General features: G+C 34.5%; 2 protein-coding genes across 7 annotated transcripts in view; both read right to left on the bottom strand.

Moving 5' to 3' along the window:
* LOC113898164 (triadin-like) overlaps positions 1–9,539 on the bottom strand; it is a 32,503-nt gene extending 22,964 nt beyond the window's left edge. For 3 of the 6 annotated variants that reach the window (XM_027551080.1, XM_027551081.1, XM_027551084.1), the window contains exons 1-3: positions 9,483–9,534; positions 7,332–7,376; positions 1,495–1,518 (exon numbers count right to left, since the gene is read on the bottom strand). In XM_027551080.1, coding sequence (XP_027406881.1) covers positions 1,495–1,518; positions 7,332–7,376; positions 9,483–9,507 — 94 coding nt within the window. In that variant the 5' untranslated portion in view covers positions 9,508–9,534. Of the gene's footprint in view, positions 1–1,494; positions 1,519–7,331; positions 7,377–9,482 lie in introns of all 6 variants that reach the window. The other 3 variants (XM_027551085.1, XM_027551083.1, XM_027551082.1) reach the window with 3 other exon arrangements.
* Positions 9,540–9,815: 276 nt separating this feature from the next.
* Positions 9,816–18,289, bottom strand: part of LOC113898891 (triadin-like) — a 92,867-nt gene continuing 84,393 nt past the window's right edge. Inside the window, exons 15-19 of the mRNA XM_027552194.1 lie at positions 16,900–16,917; positions 14,697–14,741; positions 12,376–12,396; positions 10,838–10,864; positions 9,816–9,934 (exon numbers count right to left, since the gene is read on the bottom strand). Coding sequence (XP_027407995.1) covers positions 9,831–9,934; positions 10,838–10,864; positions 12,376–12,396; positions 14,697–14,741; positions 16,900–16,917 — 215 coding nt within the window. The 3' untranslated portion in view covers positions 9,816–9,830. The remainder of the gene's footprint in view (positions 9,935–10,837; positions 10,865–12,375; positions 12,397–14,696; positions 14,742–16,899; positions 16,918–18,289) is intronic.

The raw sequence follows: 18,289 nt of genomic DNA, 5'->3' as shown, positions 1-18,289 counted from the left end.
AGCTTTGCCTGTGCATCAATGAGACAGTGCTGTAACCTTGTAATTATTTTCCTTTTTTCAAAAATATCTGAAGCAAGTCCATATGGAGCTCTATTACTTGCAGTCAAGGAACTTTGAGATATATGGCAAGTACCACCTTTACTGATTGTCTTATATCATCCTTATTACTCACTAAATATTGAACACAGCAGAAATACTCAATAAATCCTGAGAACTGCTCCGCCCAATGCAGTAGCCACTGACGCCCGGGGCTGTTAGAGAATTGAAATACAGCTAGTGCAAATCAAAATGTGCCATAAGTATAATATACACCCACAATTTCAAAGGCTCAATAAAAAATTAGATAAACTATCAAAATACTTCTATATAGATTACATTTTGAAAAAATATTTGAAAATAGCATCAGATACAAATATTAAAATTGTTTTCATCTATTTGTCTTTACCCTTTTAATGTGTCTGTGCTGCGCTTAGTTTCTCAGTTGTGTCCAACTCTTTGCCACCGCATGGACTGTAGTCTGCCAGGCTCCTCTGTTCATGTGGATTCTTCAGGCAAGAATACTAGAGAGGGTTGCCATGCCCTTCTCCAGGGGATCTGCGCAACCCAGGGATCGAACCTAGATCTCCTGCATTGCAGGAGGTTTCTTTACAATCTGGAACCCCAGGGAAGCCCAAGAATACTGGAGTGGGTAGTCTATCCCGTCTCCAGAGGATCTTCCCAACCCAGGAATCAAACTGGGGTATCCTGCATTGCAGGTGGATTCTTTACCAGGTCAGCTACCAGGGAAGCCGTTTAATGTGTCTACTTGAAAATTTAAAACTACAGATGTGGCTCTAGTGATACTGCCTTAGATAGCACTGATTTAAAATCATTTGTCTTCTTAAATCTGGAAACTTGAGAAGGAAATTTGGTATTTCCCAGAATTTTAAGATTTATAGGAAAATTCATAGTTGCGGCATGTATCATTTGAGCTGCTATCTACACCTAGATCTTGGTATTTCAGAGAGTATTTTCTGAGAGTTTGGTCAGTGTATGTTACACATAAGATTAGATCTATTCCTAACTATGTATTCTTTTCAGACCTATAATTAAGTTAATGAACATTAGAAAACAACAGCAAAGCAAGCATTATTGCTCAACCAGATGTGCTCTATTCCAAACGTTTAGTGATTGAGGGCTGAAGACGAAAGTAGGATTATTTTATTCCATTCAACCTTAATCACTGAAAAGACTTATGTATTGAATGCAAGTCACTTTAATCTTCAGGCTCAAGAACATGATAAGGTATTTGTTACAAGTTATTTTAATAATGCAGTTTTGTTTTTTAAGTTTCAACATAAATAAGATGAAAAGTCATCAAAATCCTGTCAGAAGGTTTAATATGAAATGACTCAATTTCTGAACACATTAAAAAAATAAATATTTCATGAATTTCAGCTTGAAATTCATACTGTATGCCAAAGAGAATTTATTATCAATATAAGCAGTACTTACTTGATATTCTTGCGGGTTTTTCTACTAAAAATAAAGAAAACAAGTCTTGTTTAACTCAGGTAAAATACAAAGATATTATACATCAATAGACTGCATAAAAGAGTCTAATATCTTTTGACTTTCTTCCTTATTTTTCATGAGTTAGTGAGTAAGTGGAGCTCTCTGTTGTCTGATAACATGGATCTTTGAATATCTTAATTGCTATTATGTGAGACATCAAAAAAGTTATTAATCATTGCAGGTGTCACAACATACTTATGTTTTTAAACATGCTTACTAAAATCATCAGGATCTTTGTTAAATTGTTTTGGTTAAACTATAATTATATCCAACGCCAGTGAAATTACTTTGCATGATATAATTAATCTAAATACTTGCTTTAAACTTTCAAAATTTCATAAAATACATTATTGAGAATTATTTTCCTTTTGGACATGAATAAAACCTTCTCCAAAATCTTAAAAAGCAACATGTAAAATCAACTAAATTTTCATAATCATTGATTTATTAGTTTCAATGAGAGATTATAATTCTTCAAATATGTTTTTCCATTAAACTCTATGTATTTAGGATGAAGATATAAAGTGAAATGACTGTCTTAAATATAGCAGACTTTCTAACTTTCTGAAACAGAGAGAATGGGTAACATTCATATTCCATTAATGTCTAATTTAAAGGGCTAGGTTTGAAAATATAATTTTTAAGGAATCTGCATAACGTGTTTTACTTTAAGACTTGTAGAGTTTCTGATATATCCTAATAATTGCAAAGTTACAAAAGTTAGGCTAATGGAATTCAGAAAAATACTTTAGAAAAGCTAATGCTATAATCTTTCCTTTCTAAATAGCATTGGCTAAAGAGACAGGAATTTAGATGTAATGAACCATTACTTGAGTGAAGGAATGAATAGAATGTGCTTATATTCTCAACTAGTTCTAGGTTAGACTTATGCTTTCAGTTCAGTTCAGTCTCTCAGAAGTGTCTGACTGCGACCCTATAAACCACAGCATGCCAGGCCTCCCTGCCCATCACCAACTCCCGGAGTTTACCCAAACCCATGTCCATTGAGTCAGTGATGCCATCCAACCATCTCATCCTCTGTCGTCCCCTTCTTCTCCAGCCCTCAATCTTTCCCGGCATCAGGGTCTTTTCCAATGAGTCAGCTCTTCGCATCAGGTGGCCAAACTATTGGAGTTGCAGCCTCAGCATCAGTCCTTCCAATGAACACCCAGGACTAATCTCCTTTAGGATGGACTGGTTGGATCTCCTTGCAGTCCAAGGGACTCTCAAGACTCTTCTCCAACACCACAGTTCAAAAGCGTCAATTCTTTGGTGCTCAGCTTTCTTTATAGTCCAACTCTCACATCCATACATGACTACTGGAAAAACCATAGCCTTGACTAGATGGACCTTTGTTGGCAAAGTAATGTCTCTGCTTTTTAATATGCTGTCTAGTCTAGGTTGGTCATAACTTTCCATCCAAGGAGTAAGTGTCTTTTAATTTCATGGCTGGGATCACCATCTGCAGTGATTTTGGAGCCCCCCAAAATAAAGTCTGACACTGTTTCCACTGTTTCCCCTTCTATTTGCCATGAAGTAATTGGACCGGATGCCATGATCTTCATTTTCTGAATGTTGAGCTTTAAGCCAACTTTTTCACTCTCCTCTTTCACTTTCATCAAGAGGTTCTTTAGTTCTTCACTTTCTGCCTTAAGGGTGGTGTCATCTGCATATCTGAAGTTACTGATATTTCTCCCAGCAATCTTGATTCCAGCTTGTGCTTCTTCCAGCCCAGCGTTTCTCATGATGTACTCTACATATAAGTCAAATAAGCAGGGAGACAATATACAGCCTTGACAATATACAGTACTCCTTTTCCTGTTTGGAACCAGTCTGTTGTTCCATGTCCAGTTCTAACTGTTGCTTCCTGTCCTGTATACAGGTTTCTCAAGAGGCAGGTCAGGTGGTCTGGTATTCCCATGTCTTTCAGAATTTTCCACAGTTTATTGTGATTCACATGGTCAAAGGCTTTGGCGTAGTCAATAAAGCAGAAATAGATGTTTTTCTGAAACTCTCTTGCTTTTTTGATGATCCAGTGGATGTTGGCAATTTGATCTCTGGTTCCTCTGCCTCTTCTAAAACCAGCTTGAACATCTGGAAGTTCACGGTTCATGTATTGCTGAATCTTGGCTTGGAGAATTTTAAGCATTACTTTACTAGCGTGTGAGATGAGTGCAATTGTGCAGTAGTTTGAGCATTCTTTGGCATTGCCTTTCTTTGGGATTGGAATGAAAACTGACCTTTTCCAGTCCTGTGGCCACTGCTGAGATTTCCAAATTTGCTGGCATATTGAGTGCAGCCCTTTCACAGCATCACCTTTCAGGATTTGAAATAGCTCAACTGGAATTCCATCACCTCCACTAGCTTTGTTCATAGTGATGCTTCCTAAGTTTGGCCCACTTGACTTTGCATTCCAGGACATCTGGCTATAGGTGAGTGATCACACCACTGTGATTATCTGGGTCGTGAAGATCTTTTTTGTACAGTTCGTCTGTGTATTCTTGCCATTTATTCTTAATATCTTCTGCTTTGGTTAGGTCCCTACCATTTCTGTCCTTTATCAAACCCATGTTTGCATGAAATTTTCCCTTGGTATCTCTAATTTTCTTGCAGAGATCTCTAGTCTTTCCCATTCTATTGTTTTCCTCTATTTCTTTGCATTGATCATTGAGCAAGGCTTTCTTATCTTTCCTTGCTATTCTTTGGAACTCTGCATTCAAATGGGTATATCTTTATCACGTTAATCCAAGTCTATGCCCTGACCAGTAATGCTGAAGAAGCTCAAGTTGAACAGTTCTCTGAAGACCTACAAGACCTTTTAGAACTAACACCCAAAGAAGATGTCCTTTGCATTATAGGGGATTGGAATGCAAAAGTAGAAGTCAATAAACACCTGGAGTAACAGGCAAATTTGGCCTTGGAGTACAGAATGAAGCAGGGAAAGGCTAATAGAGTTTTGCCAAGAGAATGCACTGGTCATAACAATAACCCTTTTCCAACAACACAAGAGAAGACTCTACACATGGACATCACCAGATGGTCAATGCTGAAATCAGATTGATTATATTCTTTGCAGCCAAAGATGGAGAAGCTCTATACAGTCACCAAAAACAAGATTGGGAGCTGACTGTGGCTCAGATCATGAACTCCTTATTGCCAAATTCGACTTAAATTGAAGCAAGTGGGGAAAACCACTAGACCATTCAGGTATGACCTAAATCAAGTCCCTTATGTTTTCACATGTAATTATTTTTTCCTGCCATGTATTCATAATATGAAGATCTTAGAAATGGACTCACAGAATACAGTAAGAAAAAAGCTTCTATCCAGTGTCCAAATCCCTAGAATCCTTTGGACAGCCACCCTCTACTCAGCACCAATAGACCACTTTCTAGGGGACAAAGTGGGGTGCCTTTTGTCTTTGAAAGTGAAACTGTAGCTGGACAGGCTCCTCTATCCATGGGGGTTCTCCAGGCAAGAGTATAGGAGTGGGTTGCCATGCCCTCCTCCAGGGGACCTTCCCAATCCAGGGATTAAACCCAGGTTTCCCACATTGCAGGCAGATTCTTTACTGTCTGAGCCACCAGGGAAGCACATTTTATCTTTGGGCTGCTCTAATTGGTAGAAAGCTTTCCCTTATATTTACCTACCATAATGTGGTTCAGTTCAGTTCAGTCGCTCACTCGTGTCCGACTCTTTGCAACCCCATGAATCGCAGCACGCCAGGCCTCCCTGTCCATCACCAACTCCCGGAGTTCACTCAGACTCACGTCCATAGAGTCGGTGATGCCACCCAGCCATCTCATCCTCTGTCGTCTCTTTCTCCTCCTGCCCCCAATCCCTCCCAGCATCAGAGTCTTTTCCAATGAGTCAACTCTTCGCATGAGGTGGCCAAAGTACTGGAGTTTCAGCCTTAGCATCAGTCCTTCCAATGAACACCCAGGACCTATCTCCTTTAGAATGGACTGGTTGGATCTCCTTGCAGTCCAAGGGTCTCTCAAGAGTCTTCTCCAACACCACAGTTCAAAAGCATCAATTCTTCGGCACTCAGCTTTCTTCACAGTCCAACTCTCACATCCATACATGACCACTGGAAAAACCACAGCCTTGACTAGACAGACCTTTGTTAGCAAAGTAATGTCTCTGCTTTTCAATATGCTATCTAGGTTGGTCATAACTTTTCTTCATATTAAAATGTGATTGAATGGGCTTAAGCCTTTGACACCACACCCACTTGGAGCCAACCCCTGTCTCTATCAGGTAAACACTCCTAGAGGTTAGACTTCCTTCACCTAACATTAACTCAGCTTTAAACTGTGAATGATCACTGGATCTATACTAAGATGGAAGTTGAAATAATAATAGGAAAGGCTATAGCTGTGAGTTTTCAAAGTAATACATTACTTTTTATTCTTCTGCCTGCTGCTGCTGCTGCTGCTATGTCGCTTCAGTCGTGTCCGATTCTGTGCTACCCCAAAGACGGCAGCCCACCAGTCTCCCCCGTCCCTGGTATTCTCCAGGCAAGAACATTGGAGTGGGTTGCCATTTCCTTCTCCAATGCATGAAAGTGAAAAGTGAAAGTGAAGTCGCTCAGTCGTGTCCGACTCTTAGCGACCCCATGGACTGGAGCCTACCAGGCTCCTCCGTCCATGGGATTTTCCAGGCAAGAGTACTGGAGTGGGGTGCCATTGCCTTCTCCTATTCTTCTGGCTAAGTATCTTAAAAGATATAACATTTCTGGAGAAATTTCCAATATAAAAATTGTGTTCTTGTATCATTTTACAAATCTGATTTGCTCTCTTACTCTAAATTTTACACCTTAATATTAGTAAAAATTGTGTCTAAATATGTTCTGACATTTCAGGTATACACATTACAGTAAGCAGCAACAGGGACCAGTGAAAAACTAGGTTCCTCCTTCTCCACACTCCTAGTATACACACAGACTAGAGATCTATATTTACTCTGAATGAAAATTCTTATTTAATTATGGCATGTTTACTTAGCATTTTAAAATATAAATCACTTATGTTTTGTTACATTTTGCATTAATTAGATTCATCTAAAATTTTATGACCCAGACTAAGTAATTCAGTTATACTCTTACAGTTTTATGATGATGTCACCAAAATAGGTCAGTCTCATTTTGGGTGAAGAACACCTGCCTGTCGTGTGCATGCTAGCTTCTGCCCTCTGCTATCTACTTTGTATCTATGTTGAATTAATTTCAAAGATCGACTTATAAATAATAAAACTATATTCATGATATTAGTTATATTTGATGTAGTTGCAGATAAACAGACTATTGGCTCCTTCTCTTTTTACTACTCTATCATCCTTGAATGTAGTCATGCTGGGAAAGTCTTCTTACAATAATAAATTTTTCCTTCTGATAGGTACTGGGATATCTAATGAATGTTTATGTTGTTGCTGCTGCTGCTAAGTCACTTCAGTCGTGTCCGACTCTGTGCGACCCCATAGACGGCAGCCCACTAGGCTCCTCTGTCCCTGGGATTCTCCAGGCAAGAATACTGGAGTGGGGTGCCATTCTCCTGTTTATGTTGTTAATCGTTTCTATTTCTTCACATTTCCTAGTTTTCCACTGAAATGTAAGCATTCTGTTCTATTTCCTACCTGTCCACTTCCCCTGCTGTTAGAATTGTATAAACAGCTAGACTTTCTTGCTTTAGAAATTTAGTGTTAATATTAAGCACCAACATAATTCAGGCATCTCCACATCAACACAGCATTTGAGGATTTACCAAGGTCAAGATTACCTTTTGTCACATTGTGTAATTGAAGACTTTCTTTTCTTGTTGGCACTGTATAAAAAAGAAAATGTAAATTAAAATATTAACTTTCAGAGCAAATATTCATAAAAACTTTGGCTCACTTCAACTCTAAGCTTTAGCAACATGAGAATAATTTAAATGTTGTAAATATTTTCTCAAGGTGTTTTAAAAGTTTTCTGCTAACACCTAAGAAAAATAAATGTTAGCTGAAGAGATTGTTGTATCTGCATAAACATAGATATGACCTGAACTCAGTGATTACAGGGTATTTAAATGAATCTGAGTCCACGGACAATGGGTAATGCTGATTAACTGAATTTAGATATAAACCAGAAAAGTGTCTTCTTTTGTTATTAGTAATCTTTTTGGTATGTCTAAGAATGCTTTGCTCCTGACTCAACAGAATATTTCTCTGATGATTAAGGCCTTTATAAGGTTTTTAGATGACTAAACATGGAAATCAGTGATTATTGTATTATTTATGTAGTTTCCTAAATAAATAAAACTTAAGTTAAGATAAAAAAGCAGCATCGCAGTGCAGCTTCTAAGGTTTCTCACCAATGACCAACACATGACTGCACACTGCAGGCGTGGCCTGCATCCATCGCTCCTCTGACACTGTCATTATCACAGGCTGTGATTATTTACCACTCTTCTTCTTTTAATCAGGCCAGCAATCATCGCGTACATAAAGAAAAGTTTTCTTTAAAATTGAAATAAATTTTGACTCAAAATACTTTGACTTCAGTAACTTTTAAACTTTTAAAAATTACCTTTTTCTTCTTTAAGATGTCTCATTTCTGCTTTTTCTATAGAGATAAAATGACAGAGTCATATACATATTTATTCAAAATATTTTGACTTCAGGAACTTTTAAGCTTTTAAAAATTACCTTTTTGTCCTTTAAGATGTCTCACTTCTGCTTTTTCTATAGAGATAAAATGGTAGAGTCATATACATATTTATTCAAAATATTTTGACTTCAGGAAGTTTTAAGCTTTTAAAAATTACCTTTTTGTCCTTTAAGATGTCTCATTTCTGCTTTTTCTATAGAGATAAAATGACAGAGTCATATACATATTTATTCAAAATATTTTGACTTCAGGAACTTTTAAGCTTTTAAAAATTACCTTTTTCTCCTTTAAGATGTCTCATTTCTGCTTTTTCTATAGAGATAAAATGGTAGAGTCATATACATATTTATTCAAAATAGTTTGACTTCAGGAAGTTTTAAGCTTTTAAAAATTACCTTTTTCTTCTTTAAGATGTCTCATTTCTGCTTTTTCTATAGAGATAAAATGAATCAGTCCTAATGAGGTGGATGAAACTGGAGCCTATTATACAGAGTGAAGTAAGCCAGAAGGAAAAACACCAATACAGTATACTAACGCATATATATGGAATTTAGAAAGATGGTAACAATAACCCTGTGTACGAGACAGCAAAAGAGACACTGATGTATAGAACAGTCTTATGGACTCTGTGGGAGAGGGAGAGGGTGGGAAGATTTGGGAGAATGGCATTGAAACATGTAAAATATCATGTATGAAATGAGTCACCAGTCCAGGTTTGATGCACGATACTGGATGCTTGGGGCTAGTGCACTGGGACGACCCAGAGGGAGGGTATGCGGAGGGAGGAGGGAGGAGGGTTCAGGATGGGGAACACATGTATACCTGTGGTGGATTCATTTTGATATTTGGCAAAACTAATACAATTATGTAAAGTTTAAAAATAAAATAAAATTAAAAAAATAAAAAATAAGTAAATAAAAATTACCTTTTTCTTCTTTAAGATGTCTCATTTCTGCTTTTTCTATAGAGATAAAATGGTAGAGTCATATACATATTTATTCAAAATATTTTGACTTCAGGAACTTTTAAGCTTTTAAAAATTACCTTTTTCTCCTTTAAGATGTCTCATTTCTGCTTTTTCTATAGAGATAAAATGGTAGAGTCATATACATATTTATTCAAAATAGTTTGACTTCAGGAAGTTTTAAGCTTTTAAAAATTACCTTTTTCTTCTTTAAGATGTCTCATTTCTGCTTTTTCTATAGAGATAAAATGGTAGAGTCATATACATATTTATTCAAAATATTTTGACTTCAGGAAGTTTTAAGCTTTTAAAAATTACCTTTTTCTTCTTTAAGATGTCTCATTTCTGCTTTTTCTATAGAGATAAAATGGTAGAGTCATATACGTATTTATTCATAGGTCTTTCTAAGTTTGAAATTACATATTTTGCAGTCAATATTTACAATTCAGGAGTTATATGAAAAGAACTCTATGGTGTTAATATAGCAATAACAGATGGAGTTTGCTTTAAGATCTCAGTTCCTGTTCCCTTTAGATATCTAATAATAATGTAATACTACACTCCTTGCATGAATAACACCCTACATAGCTTCGATTCTGATATATACTTTAAAACCAATGTCCATATTTTCATGAATTGCTTTTTTAAGTGATATAATTTGTATAATTACATATTTTTGATTCCTATGCTTTTATCACTAATTTGATATACATGCCTTAAAATGTATTTACCTTTACTTTCCTTTTCAGATTTTTCAATTTTCTTTTTTGCTAGGGGGGAAAAATAACAATAACATTGGCTTAAAAACATAATTTTCTTACTCAGTTTTGGAGTAAATATTTGCAGATGAAACTTAATCCCGTAAGTGAAAGAGGGTCAAGGTTCTGCTTTTAAAGATGTGAAGATAAAGTCTCCCGCCCTTGTGTAAGAACATGTATATTTCTGTTATCCTTGGTTATTTGGTTTTATAAATCACAACCTCCTCCTTTTGTTTTCTGGTTTTATTTTTGTACATGTTTTCAAGTAAAGCTAGAGTAAGCCATGCATTTATTAATAAGTTTAAACTAGTAACAGAAAAAAACATTCAAATTTTCTACTGTTACCTTTAGGAAATGAAAATTTGATTAGTGCTATGAATACTCAATGAATTAACTGTTGAGTAAAAACAATGTAAGAGTCACAATATATCTCTGAGGAAAATGTGGACACATGCTTTTTAAACCAGAGTTTTGACTGACTGATGCTTTTCTTTAACTATATTTATCAGACAAGAGTAAGAAAGGGAAAGAGAAAGTGAAGTCTCTCAGTCGTGTCCGACTCTTTGCGACCCCATGGCCTATAACCCACCAGACTCCTCCGTCCATGGGATTTTCCAGGCAAGATACTGGAGTGGGTTGCCATTTCCTTCTCCAATTTATCAGACAAGAGTAAGAAGGACACCAATATTTAATGAGTGACAACCAAGCATGTAGTGGGAATGTTATATACGTTATTTCATTTCATACTTATTACAAGCCTTTTGGAAAGTCATTATGTCTATTCTATAGATGAGTAAACTGAGAATCTGAGCTGTTAATGGATTTTCCCAAATGTTACGCAGCTATATAGAGATTCAAATTTAAATACTATTCCTATTGATCTGTGTTACCTCCTCTGTGAAAGCAAATATTTACCTGATTCTGTTACTTCTTGTGTTTCCTCTTTAGAAAAAAATAATAGAAGGAAGGAAGAAAAATAAAAGGAAATAATAATTTTGTTTTTCCAGTAGCAGACAACTGAACTTCATCTTTATGTTATTTCATATTAATTGCAAAAGTAGTGACAATAGACACATACTCAAAATGGCAAAGAGATACGTTGGTAACTAATATTTCTGAAGACATAACTGGTATCTATTCTGGAAATAGGACCACTATATAAATTAATATTAAATAGTCTATTCATACATGGTAGAATGAATCAGTTTGAAGACATTTGGGTAGTTTTCTCATTACAAATTATAAATCTCCATTACATAAACTTTTAACATGATTTGAACATGTGCCTGCACACATTCATTCATTAACTTTTTATAAAGCAACTTCATGTATAACAAGGACTTAGTGCAATGAGTGGGGTTGAGAGACGAGATTTTAAAATATCACAAAAATAATTTCAACTCATAATGACTACAGTCAGAGTAGTGAGACAAAATATAAAAATGTTATATAAGAACAAATATATATAATGAATAATGTTTTATAAACAAAACAGCATTTGCAAATAATTATGGTGATATTTCTTATCAGTAATCTAGTTTTGACTTTCAGGCCTTAATTTTTGTAATAATGTTCATATTAGTAGCATTTACACAGACTAAATATACTAGATATTTTTGCCAACCCAAAGGCAACATTTAATGTTTAACACTGGCATTGAATCCATTCAGAAGAAAATCATAGATGTATTCACAAGAAATCTATAACACTTTTAAGGAACCAGGTTAGTCCTTGGCATTGAAAATCTTTAGACACAACTTCTAGTTACACTCGATTGAAATGTGCATATTTACCCACAGGGTAATGTCAAGATCATAATTTAATAGTACTAAATATACAATTTCATTTTTATAAAATTTCATACATTTTCATTTTTTCATACATTTAAAAAATTATTCCTTTTTACTATTGTTTTAAATGTTACAATAAAACAGTGATTCTGAAACACTAAAACAACTCATCTTTAGCTTTTGAAGAAATATGAAAATAAAAAGCTAATATGTTAAGATTAAATAATTGAAGATGTGTATTGTGTGTTCTAAGCTTGGTTTAACCCAGCAATGACTATAAGAGGAACCTCCATACTGTATTTATTCAATGTATCCTAACAACTGAAGTACATAAAAGAGAGATGGAACCACTTTTTTTTTTTTTTTTGTGGGCAGTATTAGTTAAGATAATTGAATTAATTACACAGATAATGACAACAGAAGTCATTTTAGGCATTCCCTCACTGCTATAGTGTAATTGACACTCAAATATATGTTCAAATATTAATGAATAAAATACACACTGTTCTTTGTCAATAGGAATCATTTATGTAGGCATGTCATAATAGCTACTGCATTAATAAACATACCACAATAAATTTTACTGCATGTACAATTTAAAGAAATTATAAAATTTAAATACTTAAATAGAAAATTCTTACAATTTTAGTATGGTACACTTACTTGGAGTTGGTTTTGGTTTGTCTAAAAAGTAAAAAAAAAAAAAGAAAAGGTCATTTTGTGGCTATAGGTAAAATATCAGACTTTTACATTTCATAATTCTGTTTGAGTTAAAATAAGAAAACGCTAAACTTATCTTAAAATGAGCAATAGGCAATACAATTTGAGCAATTTTAAAATCATGTTCTAAAGAATTCCATATTCCAATAAAACTTCAAAGTATAGGATTTTCTTGGTCTCTTTATCCTTGTAAAGCCTCATATTTCATCTGATGCAAAATTAATGCTTAAGATAATCTGAACTCCTTACTGTTACTGAATGGCATAAAAGACACATTCTGCTATTGTCCTTTCAGAACATATTAATATTAATTAATATTAACTATTTAAACCTTTCCAATCCAGTCTTTTGAATGAAGAAGCTGACTTTATAAAATCTCAAGAAAAATTAGTGAATTGTTGGTGAAAAACACAAAACTATGCCATCCAAATACATGATTTGTTTCTCAAATATGCTTTGTCCTCTGAAATTAACTAAAAGCATTAATTATGCAGACTTACATGTAAATATCTATTTATTAATAAAGAACTAAATATTTCTTGATGATTGTGAAGAATTTGAATCATCCAAAATTAAATTAATTCATTAACAGAGGAAATATAAGTTAATACAATTTTTAGAGAACAATTAGAGAAATCTATAAAACTTACATTAACTATATCATTTCACTAAAATATTTAAGGAATTTTTACCATAAACATAAATTTACAAAACTAGACAGATAATTATATTTATAATTTTATATCATTAAAGAAAGCTTGTCAGATAACTTAAATATAGGTCAATCAGAGACTAGTTAAGTAAACTCTGTATAACAATACAATAGAATACTAAATAAAGAAATGCTTTGTGTACTGATACAGAAAAATCTTCAAACACACTATTAAACAGAAAAACCTAGGGAAAGAGCTATTTATAGTATATCATGACTTGGGTAAAAAAGGTGAGCGTATATATGTGTGGGTGTATATATATATATATATGTATATATATATAAAATTTGTAGACTATCCATTCTCCAGGGGATCCTCCAGACCCAGAAATCGAACATGGGTCTCCTGCATTGCAAGCAGATCCTTTACACAGTTGAGCTACCAGGGAAGCAAATTTGTATGCAGGTATGTGTGTATATGTGGGCTTCCCTGGTGGCTCAGCTGGTAAAGAATCCACCTGCAATGTGGGAGGCCTGGGTTCGGCTTCTGGGTTGGGAAGATCCCCTGGAGAAGGGCATGGCAAACCACTTCAGTATTCTTCTCTAGAGAATCCCCATGGACAGAGGAGCCTGGTGGGATGCAGTCCATGGGGTCGCAGAGAGTTGGGCATGACTGAGTGACTAAGCACATGTTTATATGTATATGTCTTTTACATATATTGCTAGATGGACACATTAAAAAATAACAATGATTACCTATCAGACATTATTGGATATTTGGGAAATGGGAGCTGGTAAAACAGGAAAAGAAGGGGAGGAGGGAAGCTTATTTTTGCAGTGAATCTCTGGTTGCTTTATTGTTGAACCATGCTAAGTATTATATATTTTAAAAATTGAATTACAGTTTTAAAAGTATTAAGCTACTATAGAATTGGATGATTTCTATTTTAAGAAATTATAACAAGTTGAAATTCATAATTAATTTTCAGTGAAATATAATATGTACAATTAGATATGATATTTTAAAGTATCTCAATAGTGACTCAACATTCATGCTCATGGTCAGTTCTGTCTGACTCTTTGTGACCCCATGGACTGTAGCCCACCAGGCTCCTCTGTCCATGGGATTCTCCAGGCAAGAATATTGGAGTGGGTTGCCATTTCCTACTCCAGGGGATCTTTCTGACCAAGGGATTGAACCCATGTCTCTTGTATCTCTTGCATTGGCAGGCAGATTCTTTACCACTGCACCATCTGGGGAGCCCCAAGTCAACATTACCAGTATTATAAATGATATCAATACTGGCATCAGTAAAACACTGAATATTTTGGAAGGATCTTGTGAATCATGAAAGCAAATACTATTACGTTAACACAGCTGTATTATAATAGAATGCTTAGCATTCCATATATGTTGGTTATAATATTTAGCAAACTGCTTATCAGTACTACCATAGCCCTTATGTCAGATAAACTAGATTCTATTACAAAATCACAAGACAAAACATTACCAGGAAAGAAAATAAAAAGTGCTTATGTGCTTTGCTTTAATTTTCAAAGGTAATAAAAACAGTGAATTGGGATAGAATGCAAACCAAAAAGGCAAAATCACCTGTTTTGATAGATGGAGATTCTTTTCCTTGATGTTCAGCTTTTTCTAGAGAGAGAAATAAGAATTAACTCACAATCTGTAGATTGTTTGTGTAGCAAGCATTTCTCATCTATATATTTGGAGGTAATCCTCAGTTTGTATGGGAAGCATGCTCCCAAAGTCATTTGCATGTCACTTGGAACACAGAAAGCATATTGCCATGGAAACATGTTATAAACAAGATCAGGTTCATTCTCAGGGCATCCTGTAAGATACTTTGAAGATGCTAGCCCTCTTGGTATAAGAAGAGGATAGAATATGACAAAAAGGAGAATAATTGTAGAAGGATTTTTCTTTCTTTGCTGAAGCTTGAGTCATTCTTTGGAGATATTTTAAAGCAGATGATATTTGTCTTGGCATTTTATGAGCTTCCTTTTTACCTCTCTGACTTCTTCTAGGTCCCTTCTTGGCAGGACAGAAGCAATTTGGTGCTGGTCATTCGTTTCTTATTGAAAATTTAACCTGCTGCTGCTGCTGCTAAGTCACTTCAGTCGTGTGACTCTGTGCGACCCCATAGACGGAAGCCCACCAGGCTCCTCCGTCCCTGGAATTCTACAGGCAAAAACACTGGAGTGGGTTGCCATTTCCTTCTCCAATTTAACCTAGACTTGCTTTATTCCAGAAAGTATCACGCTTTGTATTTTCATTTTCCTGGACTACCCTCTCATTTTAGGTTCAGTTAGAACTCTCACAGATGAATCTCAACTAAATCTAGGACATGACAACTGGAATCACAACATGTACTTAATATTCTTCTCAGACCTTTGAAAAATATTTGAATTAAAGTAAATTTTAGGAGATATTTTTCTTTCATCAGAAGTAGAATTTCAAATAAAGCTGTTTAGAGTAGGATAGTTTGAATGGAGTTAGGATTATGTGGAAATAGAATAGATCACTGCCAAGTGCTGGTTCTTACTAATCACCCCCAGGCTTATTACCCCTGAGCTGTTCTGCTTTACCTGTCCTTTCCTTCCCTCAGCCTGAATTTGGAGATTCTCCACAAGCAATATTATTTTCTCCCCATCATCTTGCACCAACAGTGAAGTAGGTGGGGAACTGTGGGATCTATGTTTCATAAGATTTAATTGGATATTTGTAAAGTAAGGATTGATAGCATTCAAGAATGAACTTCGATGATCTTAAAATTGTATAAATGTTAATGTTACATAAGCATGCACAATAAAACAAGCCAATAATCAAGTTACTAAAACTGTGATAATAATAGAACTTCAAAAGTACTCCAAAAATTAAAGTAAAGATAATACAAACTGTATATATTTTATATTGCATTCAAAATGCATGCAATAAGTTCTAGGAGGTAAATACATTCTATTTAGGGTCCATATATTTCACTTTATCTCCTGAATCACTAATATGACTTCTTAACTGTCCTCACCAAATCTATCTTTGGATCTTGTCAATTCATTTTCATACTGATCCAGAGAACATTTGACAAATATTCACTCATATCTTCATCTAAGCCTCTGTTTCACAAATACATATCATTCAAGAGCCAAGGTCACAATTCTGACACAACTTTGGATACATTTACTACTGTGACAGTGGGCAAATGCTCACGCTTTTCTGAGACCATTGGTCACTTTTTTAACTCTCTACACCTGTAACATCTGTATCACTCCTGAGCAATGAAATGGATGATCTTTAAAATCTATGCTCATAAGAAAATTCCATGGTTTTAATAAACAAGTGGCAAAATTTAATATTTCATAAAATTATGAAAAAGAATAATACCAAAGATTACCTAACATAATCAATGCTGCCTAAAGCAAATTAAAAATAGTATGTGCTTCATAATACCAAAAAGTATATATTATTTAATTTTATTTTGTTATTCATTAAGTATGTTTAAAATATTGCCTATTTATTCTAGCTTCTTAGTGTTATTTATAGCTTGTATAGTCTCACTCTTTTAGTATTAGTGATACAATTTCCATAGTTTTTTTTCCATACAATTATAGTGAATTATTAATTAGTAGTGAAAGACAAATATGTTAAATCAAAGCCATAGCAATAACAGTAATTTATCACCTACAGAAGTACTTAGCATTAGGCAAAACTAAAAATAATAATTGGGAAAAATAAGCATATTGTAAAAGCTGAAATTGCCAAGTAATAGTTTTCAGATTTTATTTTCATCTCTTACTTGTTGGTTTGGGTTTGACTGTGGAGAATGAAAGAAAACAGGTGACATATGATGAATACAAACTATGGAAAAAATAACTCTTTGGCATCTGTATTTGTTACTTCTTCATTTTAAGTTCTCCTTAAGATTAATTCATTCTCTCTGAACACTGTTATTTCACTGTCAGCAAAGATGTTAATCACACTACTTATTGAAAATTAAGATGCACAAACTTTTGTGTAAAGTTTGAACCAATCTATATATTTGAGACGCAAATACACTGGGCTAGTTTCTTCATAATCTCCAAATACCCATATAACGAAATGAGATACTCAAGGGGTCATATTAACACATTGAGTGAGTGAGTGAGTGAAGTCGCTCAGTTGTGTCTGACTCTTGGCGACCCCATGGACTGTAGCATACCAGGCTCTTCTGTCCATGGGATTTTCCAGGCAAGGGTACTGGAGTGGGTTGCCATTTCCTTCTCCAATTAACACATCAGGGTGAAAATTAAACTAATGTTAACCAAAATTATGAGCTTAGGCAATGGTTGGGATACAGTACAATGGTCATATGAGCTAATGTGAAAATAGCCTTATGAGATTTCTTTCTAAAGAAATAATAGTTCACAATTTCTATAAATAATTAGTTCTCTCCTGAATTCTATTATATTTTCCTGTGAGAACTATACTTAAACCCTGATTATCATGATTATCTGTTAAAAGAAGGAAAGTACTTCATAGTCCTTTTCCTTTGGAAAGATTTTTAGTAAGAAACAGGACTCTATTCATGGCCAAGGTAGTAGGATTTTCATTTTGGGATCAAATGGAGGCGATTCAGTCTTTCAAGATGTCAGCTGAGATGAAAACTTACTTTTGTTCATCCTTTTAGGACAGAACTCCAGAAATGAAAGAGTGTGTGCATTTCTTTTTTTTTCCTCTCACATTAAATGATGAGTTGATATTATATATTCTGTTGATCATTTTTCAAGGCAGATTTTAAAACATTATGTAATTACATATAGTCTCTATGAAGTTCTCATGAATGAAAATTATTCCATCTCATGCATGAACAGCAGACAGTTCCAGATTTTTGTGATTTTAAAATTGGAGAAAATGTGGTTTGAAAGTGAGATTAAACACCTAATAGAACAGGATAATCAATGCATACATAGCTTTCCTTGCAAATTATATGTAAGCTTAGGTCAATCACACTTAAAAAAAATAAAGTATGTCACTCTAGTTTTTCACTGTTAATTTTTATTGAATATATCTTTCAGTTATTTGCAAGAATCTAGAATCTTAGAACTTATGACACAAAGTGCTCACACTCCAGTGAAGATGTGTGTGTGTGCACACCGACATAACACAAAACTGATACATAGAAGAAAAATTTAAAGCAGTTTATTTAC

This window comes from Bos indicus x Bos taurus, chromosome 9 (assembly GCF_003369695.1).
Source record: "Bos indicus x Bos taurus breed Angus x Brahman F1 hybrid chromosome 9, Bos_hybrid_MaternalHap_v2.0, whole genome shotgun sequence".
In the NCBI taxonomy this organism is placed as follows: domain Eukaryota; kingdom Metazoa; phylum Chordata; class Mammalia; order Artiodactyla; family Bovidae; genus Bos; species Bos indicus x Bos taurus.
This window is presented reverse-complemented; position numbering and strand designations above follow the sequence as displayed.